We start from the raw sequence: 21,803 nt of genomic DNA, 5'->3' as shown, positions 1-21,803 counted from the left end.
AGACGGAGGGAGCGACAGAGAGATGAGAGATGAGATGAACTGATCCTCACAACAGGCATCTTTCCTTGCTCCACTCCCCTCCTACTGCCTCCTATACACTGCATCATCAATAAGAAATGAGATATACACAGCAGTATGACGCAGCAGGAACATGGCCCAGCTCTTAGTTTTGATTTTGACCACATTACACATGTTGCTCAGGAATTCGCAAAGAATCTTCACGCTGATCCTCCCCTATCATTCCCGACCTCTGATAGCAGAGTTTGTTATGAAATTCCGAGAATGATGTCAGGGCTGCCTACGACCTTTCCATGAGAAGAAGGTCTTTGCAGAGCAGCGTGGGATACACAGGCAGCGGCCCAGAAAGAACAATAATAAGATTGTTTCACACACAGTGTTTTCCAGCATTCTCCACCCAATTATTATCCCGGACCACTTGTGAAAAGCAAACACAGAGTAGATTTCTAATTACCATGTAGAAACAGCCAAGTTAAATACACAGCTCGTGAACGACAACAGTCTCATAAATGTGCACTGAGAGCAGTGTTGGTGGTCCAGACTGGGTGGTGCACTCACATGGGACAGGTGCTCCTCCAGTTCCTCCACCTTTTCCAGCGCGGCGTTTTTCGTCTCTGCATCTTCAAGGAGGCCTCCAACATCGAACACGTTATCCAGGTAGGCCTGGATCTGCACTGACAGCTTGTCACTCTCCGTGTGTTTACATTTCTGACATTGGAGACATTGATTCAGTGATTGATTAGTTGATCATTGATTAGTAACAGTGTACACACACATGGTCCTCCATTTTGGGCCACTTTAACCAGAAAACAGTTTCCTTACCTCAAGATAGTCATCCAGCCCCAGTTTGGTGAATTCATACTGCAGATGGACTCTGAAGTTCATGTCCTCAACTGAGTGGACCACAATGTTGATGAACTGCATGCAAGCGACCTGGACCACGAATACAAAGAGACCAATGCCCGCTTAAAACCTGTGATCTGTATCTATATATGGCTACATATTCCATGGACTCTTGCATGTACACCTGGTGTTAAAATGTGTTTTCCTTTATGAAGATTTCCAGATAAAGACTGCATTTTAAAGATGGGTGGTAATAAGTTTTCAGTTCAAACTATATTCATTGGTCCGAACAGGCAAACATTCACACTAAAATGCACCTGTAAATAACACAGAGGTCGTCCTACCATGTAATCGATGTTTCCCTCCTCACTCCGGAAGTAATCCATCAGTCTCTCAAAGCGATGCTTCTCTTTACAAACCTAAAACAGAGAAGGCGCAGAAATACAGTTGCTTTTATTTTACTCTATGCGATGATTTACTGAAGTATTTTTCAAACCAATGAGAGGATTCAAAAGCTGCCATACGAGGAGTATGTCAGAATGCAGAGATAAAACTGACGGATGCTGGACAGACTGTGATATGGTGGGAAATAAAGTCGCAAAAGTTCGACTCTGAGGTTCTTGTACTTTACAGAAGTGTTTCCAATTTATGCTTCTTTGTACTTCCACTCCACTCCATTTCAGAGACAAACGTTTGCCTTCAAAATAGGAAAATAAAATTTAAAAAAAAGCCTACTTGTGACCAACCCAAACCAAATGAAGTAGCTGTGAATGAAATACTGGATAAGTGGGTACGGCCCTCTTTGAATACCACTGTTCGCCCCCTTTTTTTTATTTCAGAGACATACCATCAGGCATTGATGCATTGTTCTGTAAAATGCCACCACAGAATTATCATCTTTTTTTCCACTGTGAGTTGATTAGCTCTAGCGCCTCTCTGGGGCTTTCACTTGCAAGGTAATTGTCCTGTTCCAGGGTTTAGATGACTGTACTGGCAGAATTTGAGAAGCAAAGCAAATCTTTGAGGTCCACCGGCTCCGACTGGGGAGCTGATCTTTATCATTGTTCAAGGTTGCCTCACATCTGGTGTCTTAATGAGACTAATAACCTCAGACGAGCCCCCGCAGAGCTTTGCTTACACCCTCAGTAGATGTAAAAACTCCAAGAGCTCCTCAGCTTTCATTCCTCTACACAGGCACTTTAAGCATTTATCAGTGATGTGGAAAATTACGGCAATTTAATGAATATGAGATTATTTTCTTTTAGTGTATCAAGTCTTCTCTAGGTCAGCAATGTATAACTAGATTAAAAACAGAAGTGTTTCATGTTTCATAGAAAATTGTTTTGGGCACCTCTTTGAAGTTGTCAAATGCTGAGAGGATGATCTCGTGACCTCCTCGTACAAGACAGACGGCAGCAAGCAGCTCGAGGACCAACGCTTTTGTCCTAGAAGTGCGGGAGAAGCTCATCAGTACAACACAGCTAAACAGTTCAGCTGCAAAACACAATGTCTGTCTGTTCGTGCAAGCCTCAAAATTGCTGCAAATGTCAACATTCGGGGGCTCAAAGTTATAATCCACACAAAGGTCTTTATCGCTTCTTAAGTGTTTGCCCTTCTAGCCTTCATTATAAAATGATCAGCTGCGGTGGGTTACCACTAATCTGCCTTTAGTAAACATTCCTTTTGCAGCCTGTATATGCGTCTCTGATCTTTGACTTCAGAGAGAAGCCAAGCCCCATGGAGAAAGGGAAGCATATCATATGAACTGGCTGCAGGGTTTCCCCAATTGTCTGGCCAAGCCCTGCTTCTGGGGAGACGGGGGTCTTCAGTTCTTACCGTGAGTTCTTATTGTTCAAGCTGAGAGCAATTTCATTGACAGCATGTGCATGAGACATGACCATATTGAAGCCATACTGCATGGAGACAGAGACAGAGAGCAGGATGTGGTCAGAAAAAAAACAGCGTATATCTGCAGCAGTTGTCGGCACAGGAAACACATCAACCTGTCAGACTGTGCTCAGTACAATACAGTTTTGGGTGCAGTGTTGGTGTCACTGCATAGTACCTGGTAGTTCATGATTGCTCTCAGGCACATGATGCACACATGCACATCATCTTTTTGACTCACGAGCCGGGAGTTCTTGATGGTTTTGGTGTTGGAAACAGAGCCATAGCTGCAACAGATGGCAGGAGTTAATATCTCCGAGTGATTCAGTGATCAAACATTCAATCATGGCTCACGGAATTTATTTCTAATGTTGATCTGCTATTTTCATGACTCGTGTTGTGAGTGTGCTGCAAAGAAAGAGAGAGACAGAGAAAATTACAGAGAACAAGGATTGACAGGAAAAACTTTTTGAGGTTACAGATGCATTGTGGGAAGCAACTGGTTTCCTTGCTGCTGTCAACAGACCAAGTGTAGGCTCACACACTGCTGTTATGTAACTGTATTACACAGTCATCATGTGCACATAATATTCTTTTTCTTCTGCAGTCTATAAATGGCTTTAACTGTGCCTCGTGATGACTTTTTTGCACACTTTTGTAAAGAAAAAACACATAATTCATACAGTTGTCCTAACACAGAATCAGCAGTAACGTACTCTAAATGTCAGCGGGTTACAAAGCCGGAAAGTTCCGCTCGGTCCAAATTTCTAAACATGCAGTCAAATAATTCTTCATTTTTTTTCCCTCGTCAGAGTTTGCATTTGTCTCGTCTGTGCAGTGGTGAGGAGGAGAACTGTCCAACACATGCAGCTGCTCACAGCTGGCTCTCATCTGTAGACAGTGCGGATGCACATCTGGGCGGATGAAGGAGGACCATTAACAAGGAGAGACACATTGCGCTAAAGGTCAAAGACTTTCAGCTTTTACATCTGATTGAGTTTGTGCAGACCAAAGCCAAGAGGGAGGTCACCTGGCCTTTAAATTATCGAGGCATTCTCCTAAAAACAAAACAGCACCAGGAGAGCTGTCTGCCATGCTTATGTCCACATGTTCACAGCATTCAAGGTTAGCAGAGCAAGGCAGTAACAGGGATAGGTAATAGCGGGGAAGCTACGTACCGCAGGACAGACTGGCGGGCAGAGCGCACCAGTGTGTTGCAAAAGGGCTGGGCACTCGAATGGTGCAGATCCTCTATGGACCTACTCCATGATTTAGCCTTGTCCAAGAAGCCATCCTCCCCATTTTCCAGCCCCTCAAAATCCAACCTGGGCCACAGACAGACAGACAGACAGACAAGGCAAGACAGAGGCACAGGAGTGGAGATGAGGGATGAGGGAGGTTAGGTTAGCGAGGCAGCTTGGTAGAGGGCCAGGGGTTATCACAAGAACTGACATGAAGCTACATGATAAAGCTCAGCACAGATATTCTGATTTATTCAGGCAAGCTATCGCTCAGCACTGAACCACGTAGCAACACTGTCCAGTAACACATTCAGTCTGCAACATTAGCAACAAGGCACGCAAACACAAATCTAAAGAAAGCAATGTTCCAAGAGCACATTTCAGATGCACAGGCAGTTTCCTACAAGCTCTTTAGGAGGCAGCAGCTAGACCCAGTTCCTTACTGATGGTTTTGCTCATGAGAAGTGTGTGTGTGTGTGTGTGTGTGTGTGTGTGTGTGTGTGTGTGTGTGTGTGTGTGGGCGGGGGGGGGGGGGGGGGGGGGGGAGTGTGTGTGAGTATACTCACATGACAGCACACTGGGCAAAGGAGAGGTACTCCACTAGGACATCAAGACCTCTGTTTTCGTCATTAAGGAACTCCCTGACCCACCTGTGACGCATAGGAACAGAGAGGGGTTAGCTGGGCAAGAAGAACACACCCTCCCTGTATCCTTTAGACGATTTTTACATTTTACATGTTAATGGAAAAAAGAGCCAGAAAGACAAATCTAATTAGTGTGATCCCTGTGGCTTCAAAGAGGCCTTCCTACAGGTCCCTTTGTAAACAAATCCAGTCTTGTTTATGCCATCCCTTCTTTCATTAATAATAAGTGTTTGTTTGTGGGTGTTGTGCCTGCTTATTTAATACTACTAAAAGAAATATATAGTTAGAATAGAAAGTTCTAACAAAGAAATTACAGGAGATTCGAGGTGAAAGAGTAGGAGATGCCACTGGTAGAGCAAATTAAAAGAATGAAAAAGCTAATTTTCACAAGCAGAGGCAGTTTGTCGCCATTTTGAAACAGGGTGGGCTAAAATGACTGTGTGCTGACACTACAGTGGCAATGGATAACGTACATGTGAACATATATACGTATGTGTACGTATACAGTATTCTTATTGTCATAAAATAACAATTTAATATGAAATCTTCTGCCACGAGTTGTTTAACCACTTTTTAAACCTTCTCTAGATTCCACAAAGTGCCTTAAAAGGAGTTCCTCATTCACACAAGCACTCACACACAAGTCAACATAATGTTTCTACAGAGTAAACTGGTCCTAACATATGAGTCATCATTAAATAAAGACAAGTTCTGTAAAAACTACTGAAGAATTGTAGTTACAAATTCATCATGAGGATCATGATTACATTCAATTATTTGTATTAGTATTAGTTTCCAACAATTATACAAGTTTTAAAGACTCCCTAATTTGCTCAATAACAAGTTTATCATTTCATATTGGGGTATTATAGAGGAAGTTTAAATGCTTCAATGTTCAAAGAACACATTCTTCTCATTGTTTTTCATTCTTTATTTGAGCTCATTCCATATTTAATGTTGTTAAGTAAAGGAAAAAAAATCTAGACTACACACAAGGTGTTTCAGGACCTTTAACATGCACCAACGTTTTTTTTTTAAAACTACATAACCCATATTTGTACGAACCCCAGGTTAACCAAAATTATCTTTTTTTTTTAAAAAAGAGAAAATTATTCGCCAAACTGCCTCTTGAACCTGCCATAGCTACAGTATGTTTCTACTAACTTTTCCTTTACCATAGCAAATTTATTTTTCAGTTTTTTAAAGGGCTTTCACTTTCCATTCAAATCACCTAGCTGAAATTTTAGCGAGTTTAAAATTGACTGTATGAAACACGGATTCATCTTCATCTGATTTACTATTGAGCAAAGTCACTTCTATGCTTACCAGATGTCAGCAGTAACTGTAGTGAGTATAATTTCATCTCAGCTAACACAATTTATGTCATAAACTACAAGAATAACAGTATAAAATATTGGTAAGAGCCGTTTTCAAGGGGCTTTCCCTGCCTCGACTGAAAGATTGTGGGGAAAAAAAGTCCATGGAAAGTAAATGAGAGTGGGGCTCCAGATTTCCTCACTGTTTAACTCCGGTTTTCTGGAGAAACAACTCCAAACAAAGGAATTCCCATTGCAACCAGAGAAAGAATGTGGAGGGCATATGGCTGAGAGAGCGGGGCTCAGGTCGAAGCCCTGACACTCAACAGTATTTAGTCTGCCTCCCCCGCAGACCCTTTTACCTCCTCCCCACTTCTTCAGGAAACTCCAGGAGGGACAGGATTGGGGTAAAAGGTTCTTAAAATAGTCTTGAAATGATGGTTATGATTACAGACTGCTGGTCAGCCAATGGATAAGTCAGGCAGGAAACTAATCAAGCGGAGGGAAGGAGGGAGACGAAAGGGAAGAGAGGTGCGCAGTGGAGAGGCAGGGAGGTTGGCTGATCATCAGTTTCCTGCCTCCCCCTCCTTTCCCTCCTTGCCTGTGACCTCCTCACTCTTTCTACTTCTCTGCAACCAGTTGCTATTTCAGATTTTCTTGGCAATCTTAGGAAAAACACTCCAGAAATGGCCCAGGATTCAAACACACACATACACTTTTAGACACAAAATAAACCAGCATCTGTTACACTTAATCCCACCCACTGAAGTCTCCTGCAAATAGTTCGTTTTTCCTTTCTTTCTGGGAAATGCACTGAAACAGATTTTTATTGAAGTGGCCTAATAGTATAAAAGTTATTCACGGAGCTCAATAAATTCTATGGAAATTCAAAGCCATTTTATAGGCTCCATTTTGATTTCAGAAACAGCAGCAAGTCGCTGCAGACACTTTTTATACACATATCTCCATGACGCTGTATTGGATATCTAAAGTAACCTTTACACCTGCAGTAGATGCAGCTGAGTTCAAACCTGCCCACAGAGTGACAAAATAATGCAAACGCTTCATTTGTTCTATTATATGTTTGTTGTGTATACACAGAAGTCTCCTTGTGTTTGCTCTTTTCACTGTGTCCAGCAATGCAATGGTCAACCAGGCTTCCTGCCCCTCTGGCATACACAACAAAGCTTCCTGCTCAACACTATGGAGGAGTGGACGAGGCAGCACAATGGCTACCATCTGGGCATTATGACGACCAGCTCTGTGAGGTGGAGCTGCGGGGCTTGGCAGGTTAAAACAATGGGGGAGAGAGCTGGGCACCAAAGCTGTAGGGTCCCCGCAGCAGCAGGAGCACACAAAGGAATATTCTTTTCAAGGGAAAACAATAAAGTGGTTTCCTTACCAGTAAATACAGCTGTGTAATTCATCAGAAGAACAGAAGATAAGAATCATTTACCCAATGTGGTTTGTCCGCAGTGATATCTCCAGCTCCCTTAAGACTTTTGTTGATTCCTGCACACGCCTGCGAAACTTCTGGAAGACATAAAGAAAAGCAGAGTTTGCTCTGGATTTATCACAGTCGGGTACTGATTAGAAGGCAGTGAGACACGACAGGAGCCTTTAAAAGAATCTCCACCAATTTTGCACTTCCATGCATTTGTCTACATCATAGTGCAGCCTTACCAATGACAGACTGACCGAGGAGGAGCTTTTATTCATCTGTTTAGCAACATTTCACCAGGCAGTTTGTAAGATTTATTACACTAAGAAATCAGATTTTTCAACAAAAAAAAAACCTTGATGTGCAAAATTTGGTGGAGCTCCCCGTTAACAGGACACTGAAAGATCATTTGTGTGGTCCCACCTTCCGTGTGACTCCAGGGTCTAAGTATCCTCTGAGCTTCTGGATGTAGGTGTGAGGTGGATTCTTCACCTGAAACCTCTCCTGAAGATACACAGCAGAGCAAAGCATTGTAACGTGAGTTTGCTGCACTCAGAGGGCTGCTGAGGAGTGAGCTATGAGGACAGGAGTGTGCACGTTTGGTAGTTCATGAATTCACCTGGTCGCAGATCAGGTCCCACTTCTTCTCATTGTCATACTGTCTGAGGAGCCGGGCTTTGTCTGGAGGCAGATTCATCGAGTTCTGAAAATATAACGTTTTAGTGTTAGTTTGGTTCACATATTTCCTTTTTTTTGCTGCTGGTCTATTTATGGTAGCTGTGACTGTGTTGTGCGTCAGTGCTCTGTAGGACTGTGGCGCCAGCAGCAAAGCACAGGACAAGATTTTTGGGGACTTACACCATGACCTCACTTCCTGTGTTGACTTTCAGCATCCCGTCACAAGAGATGATCCGCATCTCCTCGAGTCTGAGTCTCACTCAGGCTGCACTTGGTTTTTAACCACAACATGCTGCTATCAGAGCACAGGCCTATTACCGAACCTGTCATCTCAACCAGCCATAAAAACACTTCAGCGCCGCATGAGATGTCCTGAGGCATCCAGTTTTACTGGCCTCAAATTAAATCCAAAATGCTCCAATTTGTGTTTGGAGACCACAACATTTACGCAGTTTATGTCCTCATAACAACTGTAAAAGAAAAAAATAACACGAACTTTATGACAGAAGCTTTTGAATAATTGCTTCCTTCACTGAGCAGGAATCTTGTAAACAGGGGCTGACAGGGAAATCCTAAAAATGAGGAAGCGCAACAATAAAAAGGATCCCGCCAGTCCCTGAAACTGATTGCCTCAGTGAAAAACATGTGGATTTCTTCTTTTTTTTTAGCATACTCATTTACACCAGTATCAACAGTGCAACACAAGCCCGGCCTGCAAACTGCCTATCAGCTTGACTTTTAACCTGCAGCTATAACTCAGTCTGTTGTCCTGAATGCAGCACCCTGCGCTGTTAAACCCCCTCATCGCGAGATGTGGTGTTCACATGTTTTTCCAACGTTTGATAGATGGAAAACATCACACACTTATTCCTATGACAACCGCTCACTCACCAGTAGCAGTGGAACATCACATGCGAGTATGTCAGAATTATTCTTCCAGAATGAGACAACACTGGTCATCCCATCAGCACATCATGAATCACGTTTTCTTGGAGGGCAGAGGTTAGAGGAAAAAGAGTGCTTCTCCTATGCTTACATGGTGCTAATAGTTTCACATTTAATGGCACAGCGTGTGTGATCCCGACTTGCAGCAGCTTTGAATCTTTGAAAAGCCATTTACAACATACGAAAAATGCAAAGATAAAATATGGCTAAGCCATAAGAAGCTATAACTGCATTGGATATCAGTGCCAACACGTCGCACGTATTTTGACTAACTTAAAAAAAAAAACAGCAGGAAAGAGCAGAGAAGCGACATTCATACCAGATGTTCAGAATTATAGAAGGAATGTGTCCTGTTTATAGTAGTAGTTTATGGTAGTAAATTGTCTCCCTTGTCTGACCCACAAGCTGCTCTCTCCTCCTCTGCCTCTCCGGGGAAAAATTTTACCTACTACACGGTCTTTGTGAAGGTCATACTCTGAAGTGAAGGGCAGCATCATCCATCTGTATCTACCTTGAATGAATAATCTGTGTGAGCTGCGACTCACGAGTTTTATTTACCTATAGTTAGTGATCATCATTAGACAACTAGAATATCTCATTTAAGCTAATAACTCAAACTAGAAACAATCCTTGTTGCTGCATTCACTGGACAGAAAAGGAATCTGGACATTTCTCACAGATAAATTTCTGTAACAGATAAACAGTGACTAATTAAGGTGATAATTGCTAGATCAATTGATGAAGAAATACTCTGAATCCTGATTTAGTGCATGCTGATACTAATCTACCTAAGCTTACACAAAATGACTTTTGGTAAGTAATAAATTAGACACGCAACTAATACCAAGAGGATGCTTTGAATAAACGAAATAGACTTGGTTTTGACATAAAACACCCAAATGATACATGGAAAATAAGCCTGGTTATCTACTCCAAGATCTGTCCAGCCTGCTTCCATTTGTTTTCTTGGTCGGTCGTGCATGCTCAAGAAGAACTGTGGGGCAAACAGGCAAAAAAAAAACAGGTCTCCTTTTGTAGTAATTTAATTCTGAATTACTGAAAAATATGCAGACCAGATGCACGCAGAGACTCCCATCCATTTAGTGAAGAGAAAAGAACAAAAGAAGCTCAAAACTCAGCGACTGTTGCTTCAATTTCAGTTCTGAAACTGTTCATTAGAAGTGGAAAAAGTTTAATCGAGAGATGCACAACACACTGTATGTTACTCACACCTCACAGAGACATTATGAGCAATGAAAAAAAAAAAAAGACTTGAACGTGTTTGACATTTAATAATGTTCCACTGCCAGTTGCAGCCTCAGGTGCTGTAAACAAACACAGGTGAGACTGTGCAGGTGAGCGTGGCGATGCAGCAGTTCAAAACCGGCCACAAAATGTTGACTTCAATGGTAAAAGGGGCAAAAGGCAGAGAGTTGGGTCCCTCTCTGACAAGGTTTGGGTAATTTGAGCCAAGTAACCCAATTTAGTTAATTTCATTTCACTTTCTCCCACAGCGATGCTATCTTTCACTTCCTGTGTTCATAAGAGGCAAAAAGAGGTCGATTTTGTGGGAAAAAAAGGGAGCAGTAGCACTTTGCGGATTGCGATTCTTCAGCCCATTTTAGGGGAAAAAAATACTACAGATATGCCAAAAATGTTTGATGCTCGTTACATTGCCATTCTGCCCACACATTCTCCTCCAGCATGGCCTTTCTTGTCTGACCTGAGACTGGCCCTACAAAAGGTTCAGTGTGGAGCTTTGTTTTGATTTGGTGCTGTGCCATTCCCATCCTTTGACATTTGAGCTATTTCTTTGCTCATAAGGGGTTGCTCACAATGGCAGGCGGGCAGGGTCAGTTCATGCCCCATGGTGCTGAGCAGAGCACAAATCCAGAACACTGCCATCCATCCATCCATCCATCCATTATCTTCCGCTGGTCCGGGGATCGGGTCGCGGGGGCAGCAGCTTAAGCAAAGAGACCCAGACATCCCTGTCCCCGGCCACTTCCTCCAGCTCTTCTTGGGGGACCCCGAGGCGTTCCCAGGCCAGCCGAGAAACATAGTCTCTCCAACGTGTCCTGGGTCTTCCCCGGGGCCTCCTCCCAGTGGGACGGGCCCGGAACACCTCACCGGGGAGGCGTCCAGGAGGCATTCTCACCAGATGCCCGAGCCACCTCATCTGACTCCTCTCGATGCGGAGGAGCAGCGGTTCTACTCCGAGCCTCTCCCGGATGACCGAGCTTCTCACCCTATCTCTAAGGGAGAGCCCAGACACCCTGCGGAGGAAACTCATTTCGGCCGCTTGTATTCGCGATCTCGTTCTTTCGGTCACTACCCACAGCTCGTGACCATAGGTGAGGGTAGGAACATAGATTGACCGGTAAATCGAGAGCTTCGCCTTCTGGCTCAGCTCCTTCCTCACCACGACGGGCCGGTGCAGAGCCCGCATCACTGCAGACGCCGCACCGATCCGTCTGTCAATCTCCTGTTCCATTCGTCCCTCACTCGTGAACAAGACCCCGAGATACTTGAACTCTTCCACTTGGGGAAGGATCTCATTCCCGACCCAGAGAGAGCCAGAACACTGCACAACCAGATAAACTGGTTCTATTATCAGTGCTATCTCCCACATCATCAGGTCCCTTTTTAAGAGCCAAGAGAGGAGACTGAGTGTCCAAAGAGAACCACTTAAGAGACCGAAGAGGCCTTCAGTGCGTGTAAACTCTAATACAATTTCACTTCAATTTCAGATACCTTCCAGACTAAAGAATTACCAGATTATCAAAAACTATGAGAAACAAATTAACCAATAAAGAAAACAGTCTTGGTTGAATTTCTGGGAAGAATAAAAAGCAAATAACCTGAAAAAGAGACCATATTATTGAAAGAGGGGATAGAAATTAGGTGTCGTAAAGCAAAGTTATAGCACTGGCCAACTATGAGTGTAAAAATAGTAAAACAGAAACATGTGAGCCATTAACAAAGCGGGTGTTTCAAAGATTCAACAGTTAAAGTAGCTCTTGGGGTCATGTTACTGGTTAAGGGGGCAAGGAGAGCTATCAAGGACACAGCAAAGCACTTAAGTCACGCACAGACCCCAACGCTTCCTTCAGACACTCGAGTCCAGAGGACAACCGCCATCTGCCCTCAGCTGGACAGCCGCCTAATCCTAACTGATTTACAGTCAGCCTTGAGTTGAGTTTATGACCGGCAACAGCAGCTAGAAGCCCCAAGAGATACAAATGGAGAAAAGTGACAGGAAGTTTTCTCCATGACCTCTCACGGCTTCACACTTTCAGTTAGAAAAGCGTTTAACACCATTGTGCCTCGATTCAATCAAAATCATCTTTAACTCTATAGACCTGCCCGAAGAGTTTATTCAGCCTGGGGCTTCACTACCGAAAAGTTATTTTAGCTGAAAAAAAAACAGCAACATACTTTTACTTTGAATCGAATTTATTATGACTAATCCATCTTGTAGCAAACAGGCATTCAAAAGCTGTAGGATGCCTAATTCAATGCGAATCTCTCTTTTGTGCTGGGTTGTGATGGGTTTGGAGTGTGTGTGTGTTTTTTTGTTTTTTTTTTCAATCTACTTTGTTAGGTGTACAGAGGCCAGACTTAGTGATCGTCAGCTCACTGGGAAAGGAGTGGGTGGTTAAAGAGCTCACCGCTTGGACAGAGCCTGTGGCAGTCCAGACATGGAAGTCCAGACGGCTCTCAAGTCTGTCTACTCATCAGGGTGGAGTTCAGGGAGAAGGGACCTGTGGCTCAGATCGACTCTGAGCTAACATAATCAAGATCTATAGTCACAGCTGAGCACCACAGTTCAGAGTATTTGTTCACGTCACAGTCCCCTCACAGTGAAGAATCTATGGAGACAGCTGCTTACTGCAACTCATTTAATGTAAAGAGATGAAAAAAACATTGATGCTCTTATCGAAGTCAAGTAGCGGTGAGCAAACACTTTAGTGAATGTAAACCTGATATCCATGCAGTTACAGCAATCCAGGCTATTAGAAATCGGAGCATGGCTCAGCTTTTCTAGATCACTGACCTGGTAACTCCCACTTTAGTTGATAAAAGGTTTGTGTACTTAACCAGACCACAGAAATGTAGATATCTGGAATGTCAGAACAACAAAGAAATGGAATGCGTACACCCAAATTTAGACTGTGTACAGTACAGGCATCTGCATATATTGTCACTAGGCAGTGGAGTTATATATGAAAAAGTAGCATGCTTTGATATTATGCTGAAAATAATGAAGCAGCCAATAAGAGAAAGATAAGACCTGCTTATCTGTGCCATCTGTCTGAAGAGGGTGGAAAAAGCCAGAAAAATGATTCTTGTTAGTAGCCAACAAGGAGGCCAAGAAAACACATTGAAAATGGAGACCTCTCGTGACTATTTTTTCTCTAAGCATATTAAGTGAGCATAGTTTAGAAGGGAAACTGATGCACCACTTCCCACTAAACCAGAAAAGACAAGACTTAGTCCAAGATAAATGTTTCCCGCAAGACATGAATAACTCCAACAAAGCCTGAGAAGGACAGAAAAGGTGTAAAAACACACCAACTTCTGGGCATTAGTCTGACATACTATACGTGTCTCATACTGTACTCATAGGAGGTTATGATTACATGAGGTGGGGCTCGTCAAGCCAGGTGACCTGTTTAAATGATGTCATTCATGGTAAATACAAGCGTGAATCAGACTTAGGGATAAGTCTAAAATATCACACTAGATTTATAATAATGGACATGCTGTCTGAGCTATTGTTTGGATTCCTCCTTTTCCTTCGTTTTGAAACACAATGAGAGGAGACAGGATGAGAGCCTAAGCTGTTGTCGTCACGGGGCTGCAGGGACTTCCTTCACTCTCCAGGAAATCAAAAAAACTGCCCAGAGTGACTGTGGGTTTGTTCTGTAGCTGTTAAGTGTAATGCAAGCATGTGGTTTAGCACATCCACTCCCACGCCGTGCTTTTTTATGATTGTAATTTTAGGTGCTTATCCAACTCCCAGGTAAAGTGTCGCCGGGCTGAAAGCGTCGGTGCTGAGTGTGAGAAAACGCTGCCCCCCTTTCTCTGGGCAGACATCCGATCACCCTATCGCTCTTTTGTGAGGTAACCCAAACCTGGCGAGCACAACAAAGCGTGCACACAGATGCTGGAAGGAGGAGAGGCCAGCACAACACACACAACCAGTTCTCCCAAAGGCAGACTGCAAGTAAGAGAAATGCTAGTGTCCTTCTTTACAAAGCCAATTGGAACAGGTCCAATAAGGAGCTTGTGGAGATATTAACATAACAGGTGAGAGTTTACAAGCAAACACAGCATCAGCGGGAGAGCCAGTCAGACCACGGCTCTGAGCATATTTACATTAAACTGCCTCGTGTTTTCCGGTCCATAAACAGTAACAGGGGAAAAGAGTTTATACTTGACTAAAACATTCCACCACTAACTTGATGTCAACGGATGTAGCTCTACAGTGACGTTCAGACGGAGGCTGAAACGTAGGCCGAACTCTGTAAAACAACAGCGACACCTGCAAAGCACGGTTCCTCGGGTTAAAAAATGACAGCCTCAATCTGGCCTGGCCTGACAAGTATGGAAGTCTGAAACTAAAGATTTTCAATGGACAATGGCAGCAACATTGAGAAATATGGCTGATCTTCATATCTGAAAAGGTGAAACCATCATCAGACACCTCGCTGATTTCCTTTCCTCTGATTTATAAATCAGATCGCTGTTCTGGCACTAATGTAAGAGCAAATCGAATGGCCAAAGCCATCCTTGTTGTTGAAACTTTCCATAAACTGTGTAACATCTCAAATTATGGGCTGTTAAACCCCCATTATATCAGGAGTTTACAGCTCTCCAAAGCATGCTCCTGCGCCTTCAGGTCTGTGACGTCTGAATCAGGCAGCAGAGATAAAACACTTCCAATCTCTTCTTTTCGACACAAGCGATTGGACGTTCCACAAAACAACAGGAAGGTGGTGAAACGCCACTTCCAGTTAATAAATCAAGAACGACCTACAAGAGCCTGTTTGCTAATGCGTTTGTTTAAACAGTGATGCCGCAGTGATCGACAGCAGTGATAACGTGCGTCAAACAGGAGACGATTATCCTCACGAGCGTGTTTGAAGGCGAACCAACTGGCCAAGATAAAGAAAAAATGTCCTTCAGGGCTTGAGGTCCTTCTGAAGCCAGATGTTCATCAAGCTTTCAAAAGTGAGTGATCTTGAAATGAACGCTTGTTTACGTGTTCTTATCTTGGAGGTTCTTTGTGCAAAAACAACAGTGATGTGAGACTACAGCAGCAATCCCATCCAATTCAGCTGTTGTTTTTCTGAAGTTACAAACGCTACAAGTGGTCATCAATCTGAGGTATACGTTCGTTCTTTAGAGGCGGACATCCTGCTTGTTCTCCTCTGTACGTCTGAGCAAGCCCCAGGGAAGCCCCGGCCAACAGGCGATACGCACTGGGAATGTTGGGAATGCAGGTACGTGAATGCCTCAATAACTCACGCCGGACAAACCTTTTAACACACTGCCCAGTTAAAAAGATGAAGGTCTGGCCAAGTGAAAGTCCCACAAAGCTGAGCCTGAGCTGTGGGATAAATCTTGTAGTTTTTGATCAGATGAACTTTGAACGAGTTTTGTCGTCTTGGTAAGGAGAAATGGTGATAATAAAATAAAAAAGGTACAAAAACCAAAACCAAAAGAAAGTCAAGACTCAGAATTGGCGAATGATGTCACCAGTCACAGGGCTAAAAAAAAAAAATTCCCTTGTTTAGTAATGTGACTTCATTCAGTGGAAAGGTCACTTTAAAAGGGCAGAAGCAAAAGTTTCAAGTCATTGGAAGGTAAAGAAGCTGCTTGTTATTACTAATGTACACCAGAGGCAGCATCAAGCCGTAATCCACCGAGTGTTTAAACGGGCTTAAGGCGGTTCTTCTGAGCACTCGTGTAAAAGGAGTGTAACTACACAAAAGGCACCAGGGGATGAGGCCCCCTTTCTAAAACAACACTGACTGACAGAGTCCCCATTGTGTTCAAGAGGAAACCGCTTCTCCAACCTACAGCCTTGGTGCAGCTGCATTAGAGCCACATGCAAACCCCCACTGATACGCTCAGGCGCATACCAAAAAAAAAACCCAAAACACTTGTATATAAATGGCTAACACATGCCATTTGAATCATTTAACACATGCACATATTTCAGAGGCATGAAAACAAAACGTAGGTCAGAAAGGAGTGAATGTCTGAAAAAAAATATTGAGGATTAGTTTGATACTGAAGTTCCAGGAAGGTGAGGCAGCAGACTGCAGCTGGTAAGTTTGGTGTAAACACAGGAAACAGAAGTAAACGGCTGGTCTGGCACAGTCTGACCACAACTCATTTCTATACTTTGTTTTTTGCATAGAGAACGGATTTCTTCTTCGCATGGAGGCGAGCTTTCCCCTTTGCTTTCATGTATTGCTAAGCTAAGCTAACGGTCAACTGGCTGCTGCTTCACATGCGCCACATGGTCGTGAAAAGAGGTTTCTATCTGCTCATCTGGCTCAAGGGACCAAAAAAAACAGTACGTGTACTTCCCAAAATGTTCGCCTTTCCTTCCAGGAAAATCTGCGATGTTGTTGAAATCCCTCATACATTTTTGCAGACATGTTATACTGCTCAGTCATGGTCTTTATCTTGACCTTTCCTTTCCAAAATAACTGTGCGGTAAGAAGTAGCGAAGCACTCCCCATAAACCATTCCAGACTGAAATTGTGGCCTGAGGCTGCAGATGGCCAGGTGGACCCCATTCTGCCTGCCCTGCTGCTCTAAAACCAAGGTAACTGTGCACCCTTGAACCCCCCCCCCTCCCTCTATCTCTCTTCCAGGACACAGTGGTGGCCAGATGAGCCAGATGTAGCCACGATCAACTTAAGTGACGCAAGAAACACATCAGGCTGCATTGCAGCCACCATTTGACAAATGAAAATGATTTAAGTTTTACTATTTTTAAACTCATTGCACAGCTTGATTCCATTAGTTCCGTTTGAGTGGCATCTTGTCCTTTCGACTTCAGCCATGAAGAGAAGAAACAGTGATGTCAGACAGCACTGGAGTCACAGCGTCAGCACGTCTGACACTGCTGACACAACGCTATCCTCTCCATCTGTAGTTTTCCCAACATTTGCTGCCATTTTATTGTAAGAACTGAAAAAAAAAAAAAGCTGCAACAGCAAATCCATGCATGATGCAACTGGATGTCAGAGTTTGGAAGATGGGGGGGGGGGGGCTGAGCAGAGTCAGACGAATCGGTTAGGACGGCTTCCAGTGCAATCAAGGGGTGAAACTAATCCTGCGCTGCTCCTGTAACAGCTCTTAAATACGTGTGCGCTGTTGGTAAAGTCATTACAACCAGGAACAGTGGCAGGCCGCCAGTTCAAAGAGAATTTTCCTTCTTCTGAGAACTCCTGTGGCCTCGGCCGAGAGCAGCCCGCAGGAATCCAGCAGAGGATCGGGGCTCAATCAGTCAGGCTTTGAAATGCCACTCACTCGTCTCACGTCCTTTTCATGAGAACAGAGCCGCACGGAGAGTTATTTTGCAGGGCAGACACACAGAGAGAGTGAAGTTTGGGGGAAAGGAAGGCAGGAAAACTCTGTCTGGGTGGTTGAATCTGGGGCTCCACTTACATCTGGAATCATAAAATGAGGCCGATCAAGAAGCTTTAGGTGAGCTCTAGGTAGCTCTTTATCTAAAGCTTGCTAATGACAAGTTATGCATCAGCATCCGCTGCAGGAACACACATTATACGGTAAGGCCAAATAACCACAACGACCAAAGCAATTTCCCCTTCAAAATGAAGAAAGGGAATGCAGTGCAGCTGTTTCCAGCCACAGAGGACAAAGCTGAAGCCGAGTTTAAGGATGCTGAAGGACAAAAGAGACAAGAAGGAGCGAGACGATGCCTTTAGCACATGTTGCCGGTTAGGCCTGACCGAGGCATTTTATTAGCAGACCGCATGAAGTAGTCGCAGCTAACCCAGGGGTCTCGCCCCTCCTCCACTGCCTTCCACCATCTACCGTAGAGTCACCCTGTTAAAGTCATTAGCACAGGGATATTACTACACTGGCAAAGGCTGCTGCGCCCGTGACATCATGACGGTCTGCTGTGAATCCAATGGGACGTCTGCTGTGTCTGAGAGGGAGAAAAGGGGGCAGTCCCACCATGGAGTTGCAGACGCAAACATTTGTACGAGCGTGCCAAGGTGCAACAGGAAACACAGTTGTCCAGTGGAGGGGAAATGACCCATTTCAAAATATTAAATTCTGGTAGGTTGAAGCCACAACAAAGCCAGTTACATCACTGCTAACTAACAATAGGCTTTGTTAAGAAAAAGCGTTGTGAAGTGTTTCAGTTTGCCACACGCAGAGCTGAGAGCACCAAGATCTATAGCCCAAAATATAGCACAAAGAAAAACCAGGGCCTTGTCTTCCTAAAGAGCTCCAAACCACCAAATAGGAGGCCTTTGATGTACCTTTATCTCCCAACAAGAGGCGAGCAGGGCAGAGAAACGGCCATTGTCTGATAAGGACGCTAAAATATACAACCATGTTGTTCTTTCCCACAAAGTAAAGGAAATCTGAAGCTATTATGGGGTAAAACTGGGTGGGGCAAGAGAGGTTGAAAACTTTTCCCACTCACAAACACAACTGAAATGTTGAGCCTACTGCTTGATGCATAGAAATCATCTGCTGCTCTGCACGGCTGAACATAATAACAGGGATTGTCTTTGTGTCGCAGGGCAGTCAAACAACTGCGGGCTGCTGTGCTCCAGGCAGGATGTGCAGTATGTTGATGTTGAAAAAACCCTATTTCCACTCTTTTTTTTTTTTTTTTTGCCAAGGGAAATGTATGCGGGTTACAAAGCTGCTTAACTCCCCTTCCTTCAACTTTCTTACAGAACAAAAAAAAAACACTTCCCAAGGATGTTATCTGCACGAGGAACACATGACTCGAGCTGTTGCAGTAGCACTTACAGCGAAGTACAGTAGCCTATATAATGGTTCTAATGACGCGATTTAACAGAAGAGTGAATGATGAACGACTCAATGGCTTCTGGCTGCGCTGGCCCTTTCATATTAGAGCGTTGCTTTGTTGCTGCCGGCAGCTCTGGCTATGAGATAATGGCTTACAGAAACATGGAAGGTCCACAAAGTGTTGTGGAGTGACACTATATGAGCACTGCCGCGAGGATCCAAGTTCTTTGATGCTTGATGCTGTAATTAAGGTCTTAAAGAGCTAAAAGTCAAGGATGTGGGTGTGGTTATGCCGAGATGTGGAATGAGGAGCACAAAATAAGCACCCACGAAATATTACCGTGCCACATGATATATAAACAGGAAGGTGATGTTGTCTCTATGTTGGACACTTCTCTGACTCTGACGGATTACAAGTTAAAGCAGATCTGGCACCCCAAACACAGGGCAGTTTTTACATTTGTCTCATCTGAAGTCCAAGTTTCAGGATAATAGCTTCCTATTTTCCTAGCCAAGATTAAGACAATGAGGTTGATGCCACTCTTGTCAGTGTCAGATCAGAAAGTCTCACGCGGTTGCCTAGCGACTTCACAGTGTCCTCAGGATGTGAGTGAAACCACAACCGTTTTTTTCTCCTCTTGGGTTTTCATCAGATAAATCTGACATACACACAAATGAATGCATAAAGAAAGTGAAGCTTTGGGGGCAGTTTTTGTTTGTTTTTTCTTTTTAATGAGGTTGGAATTTTTATTTCTATTTACATTCTTTCAACAATCTGACTTTTGAAAACTTTCCAGGCTCTAGTGGAGGAACGGAAAGCATGTCATGGAACTAATGATGATCCAAAAAGGGCCTTTTACATGCTGACTGAACAGGGATGTGGGACATAAATCAGGTTTAGATCCACTGCTGGGCCAAATATTGGACAAATGGGCCAATGCTCAGACAAAAACTGCCCAAATTCTGCATACCCATAACTGATCATAGCAGGGGACTCTTTTGACCCAATTGGCCCCGTTCAGCTGCCTAAGAAGCAGACACCAAAACAACATCTCTACTCTCAATTTTTGAGTCACTTTCCTTAAATCACCAACTTAATTTGGAAGCTGTCAATCATAGCAGCCCACTTTTTGTGGTCAAACTAACGCAGAAGTCATCTATAGGTTATTAGGTAAAAACTGAATGCACCCCACAGCAGTTCTCGGTTTCAGAACCCCTCGTCTTTACTTTGTGACCAATAAATAAGCAGTAGCCTATGACACAGCGGGTATTCCGGGCACATAAATGTCCCTGACGCATCTGCGGAGTACCCAGTTGTGTTGCGCTCAGAACCGAAACGTCCCCCTGAGGTAACGTGACACTCCCACTCTGACAGCCTCTGCTCCACTGTGTTGATAGTCGGTAGAAGTGTCTGTGGAGTGTGGGCTCGCTGCAACAAAGCGCTCAACGCCAGCAGCCCGATGTGGAGTGCGGAGGGAGGAAGAGGGGAGGGGAAGGTCGTCCCGGGTGTGGGAGTTTTGGGGGAATTCAGAAAATGTTGTTTTCAGGCGGTTTGCCTGCCTGCAGCGAGAAAAAGGGGCAAAGGGAGCTGTTACAGTGTAGCCCATTGCCCTTTTTTTTTAAACTAAAAGAAGCCCTCCATCTGTGCCCCCCACCCCTACACACACACACACACCTCCCACCATGCTGCGCGCAGTATTTGCCACTTCAGCAAACGCGGAGTTCTCTGACTTTAGGCGAGACAAAAGAACCGCAGGAGAGGGGGACAGCAGGCGGAGAATGAGGGGCGGGACGGCACAGGTCGGTTCATTTAATGTGGCAGCGGCTCGTGACGGACAATAAAAGACAGGGGTGTAAATACAAACACGCTTCAATCTAGTTTAAAAGAGCCATAATTGGCTTTTTTTTTATATATGCAGAGGCAACACGTTCCGCTGTCGCGGAAGCTTTGCGTGCGTGCGTTAGCTGTAGTTTAGCGGGACGAGTTCAAAGTAACGGCGGTTCTGGTAACTGGAAAATAAACCGGTAAAATGTGAGAAAGAGTTGTTAGAGCGAACCGCCGAGTTGGTTAGAACTCACCAAAACTATGGCAAATTTCTCCTCCAGCTCGGTGGGGTCGGGCATGGGCACCTTCAGAGGCATGATGTGATGCTTCATCTCCGACTGGCCGTCAACACTTTCTATATTCCCCATTTTTCTCCCAGAGGTGTGGTGCTCTTCTGTCAACCCAAAAGCCCCGCAGACCCTCGGCTTTCTTTCAGCGGTGGGAATCCAAGTAAGAATCTCCAAAGTATCCCGGTAGTTTCATTCACGTATTAATCCCGATAAATCCAGTTTTCCAGTATAAAACGCTGACAGCGCAGTGGTCTCGAATTACTGTCCCAAAGTGCCATTTACCCTTAATCACGCGTTTAGGCTTACAGTGCGGCTCCACTGAAAAAAGATAGGCTACAACAAGAAGAGAAAAGACAAAAACAAAAAATCAAAAGTTTCTACAAAAAAACAGCTGGTTTCTTTTCCAAATCGTAGTTTCTGATTCACCCGGCCAATCCATTACTAAGAAGTGATTTCTTTTTTTTTTCTTTTTTTCCACGGGACAGACAACTTTTTCAACAGCCTCCCTGCAGTTACTTTTAGTTGCTGCTCAACTTTCTTGGCTACGCCGTGTTTCCATTCATTATTGTTGTGTGATCCTGATTAAGCCCTTTGCTGCTGCCTCCACTCAGTGAAGCTTTTCTCCTTTAGCCCC

General features: G+C 44.1%; 1 protein-coding gene across 5 annotated transcripts in view; it reads right to left on the bottom strand.

Moving 5' to 3' along the window:
• Positions 1 to 21,753, bottom strand: part of fmnl3 (formin-like 3) — a 31,259-nt gene extending 9,506 nt beyond the window's left edge. For 4 of the 5 annotated variants that reach the window (XM_075476768.1, XM_075476767.1, XM_075476771.1 and 1 more), the window contains exons 1-12: positions 21,134 to 21,753; positions 8,010 to 8,093; positions 7,814 to 7,894; positions 7,406 to 7,482; positions 4,556 to 4,639; positions 3,927 to 4,073; positions 2,927 to 3,035; positions 2,698 to 2,774; positions 2,213 to 2,306; positions 1,206 to 1,280; positions 841 to 951; positions 577 to 726 (exon numbers count right to left, since the gene is read on the bottom strand). In XM_075476768.1, the coding sequence (XP_075332883.1) occupies positions 577 to 726; positions 841 to 951; positions 1,206 to 1,280; positions 2,213 to 2,306; positions 2,698 to 2,774; positions 2,927 to 3,035; positions 3,927 to 4,073; positions 4,556 to 4,639; positions 7,406 to 7,482; positions 7,814 to 7,894; positions 8,010 to 8,093; positions 21,134 to 21,247 (1,203 nt within the window). In that variant the 5' untranslated portion in view covers positions 21,248 to 21,753. The remainder of the gene's footprint in view (positions 1 to 576; positions 727 to 840; positions 952 to 1,205; positions 1,281 to 2,212; positions 2,307 to 2,697; positions 2,775 to 2,926; positions 3,036 to 3,926; positions 4,074 to 4,555; positions 4,640 to 7,405; positions 7,483 to 7,813; positions 7,895 to 8,009; positions 8,094 to 21,133) is intronic. The other variant, XM_075476772.1, reaches the window with a different exon arrangement.
• Positions 21,754 to 21,803: the final 50 nt, after the last annotated feature.

This window comes from Odontesthes bonariensis, chromosome 10 (genome assembly GCF_027942865.1).
Source record: "Odontesthes bonariensis isolate fOdoBon6 chromosome 10, fOdoBon6.hap1, whole genome shotgun sequence".
Lineage (NCBI taxonomy): Eukaryota > Metazoa > Chordata > Actinopteri > Atheriniformes > Atherinopsidae > Odontesthes > Odontesthes bonariensis.
The sequence above is the reverse complement of the archived record's forward strand: the minus strand, read 5'-3'. Positions and strand labels throughout refer to the sequence as shown.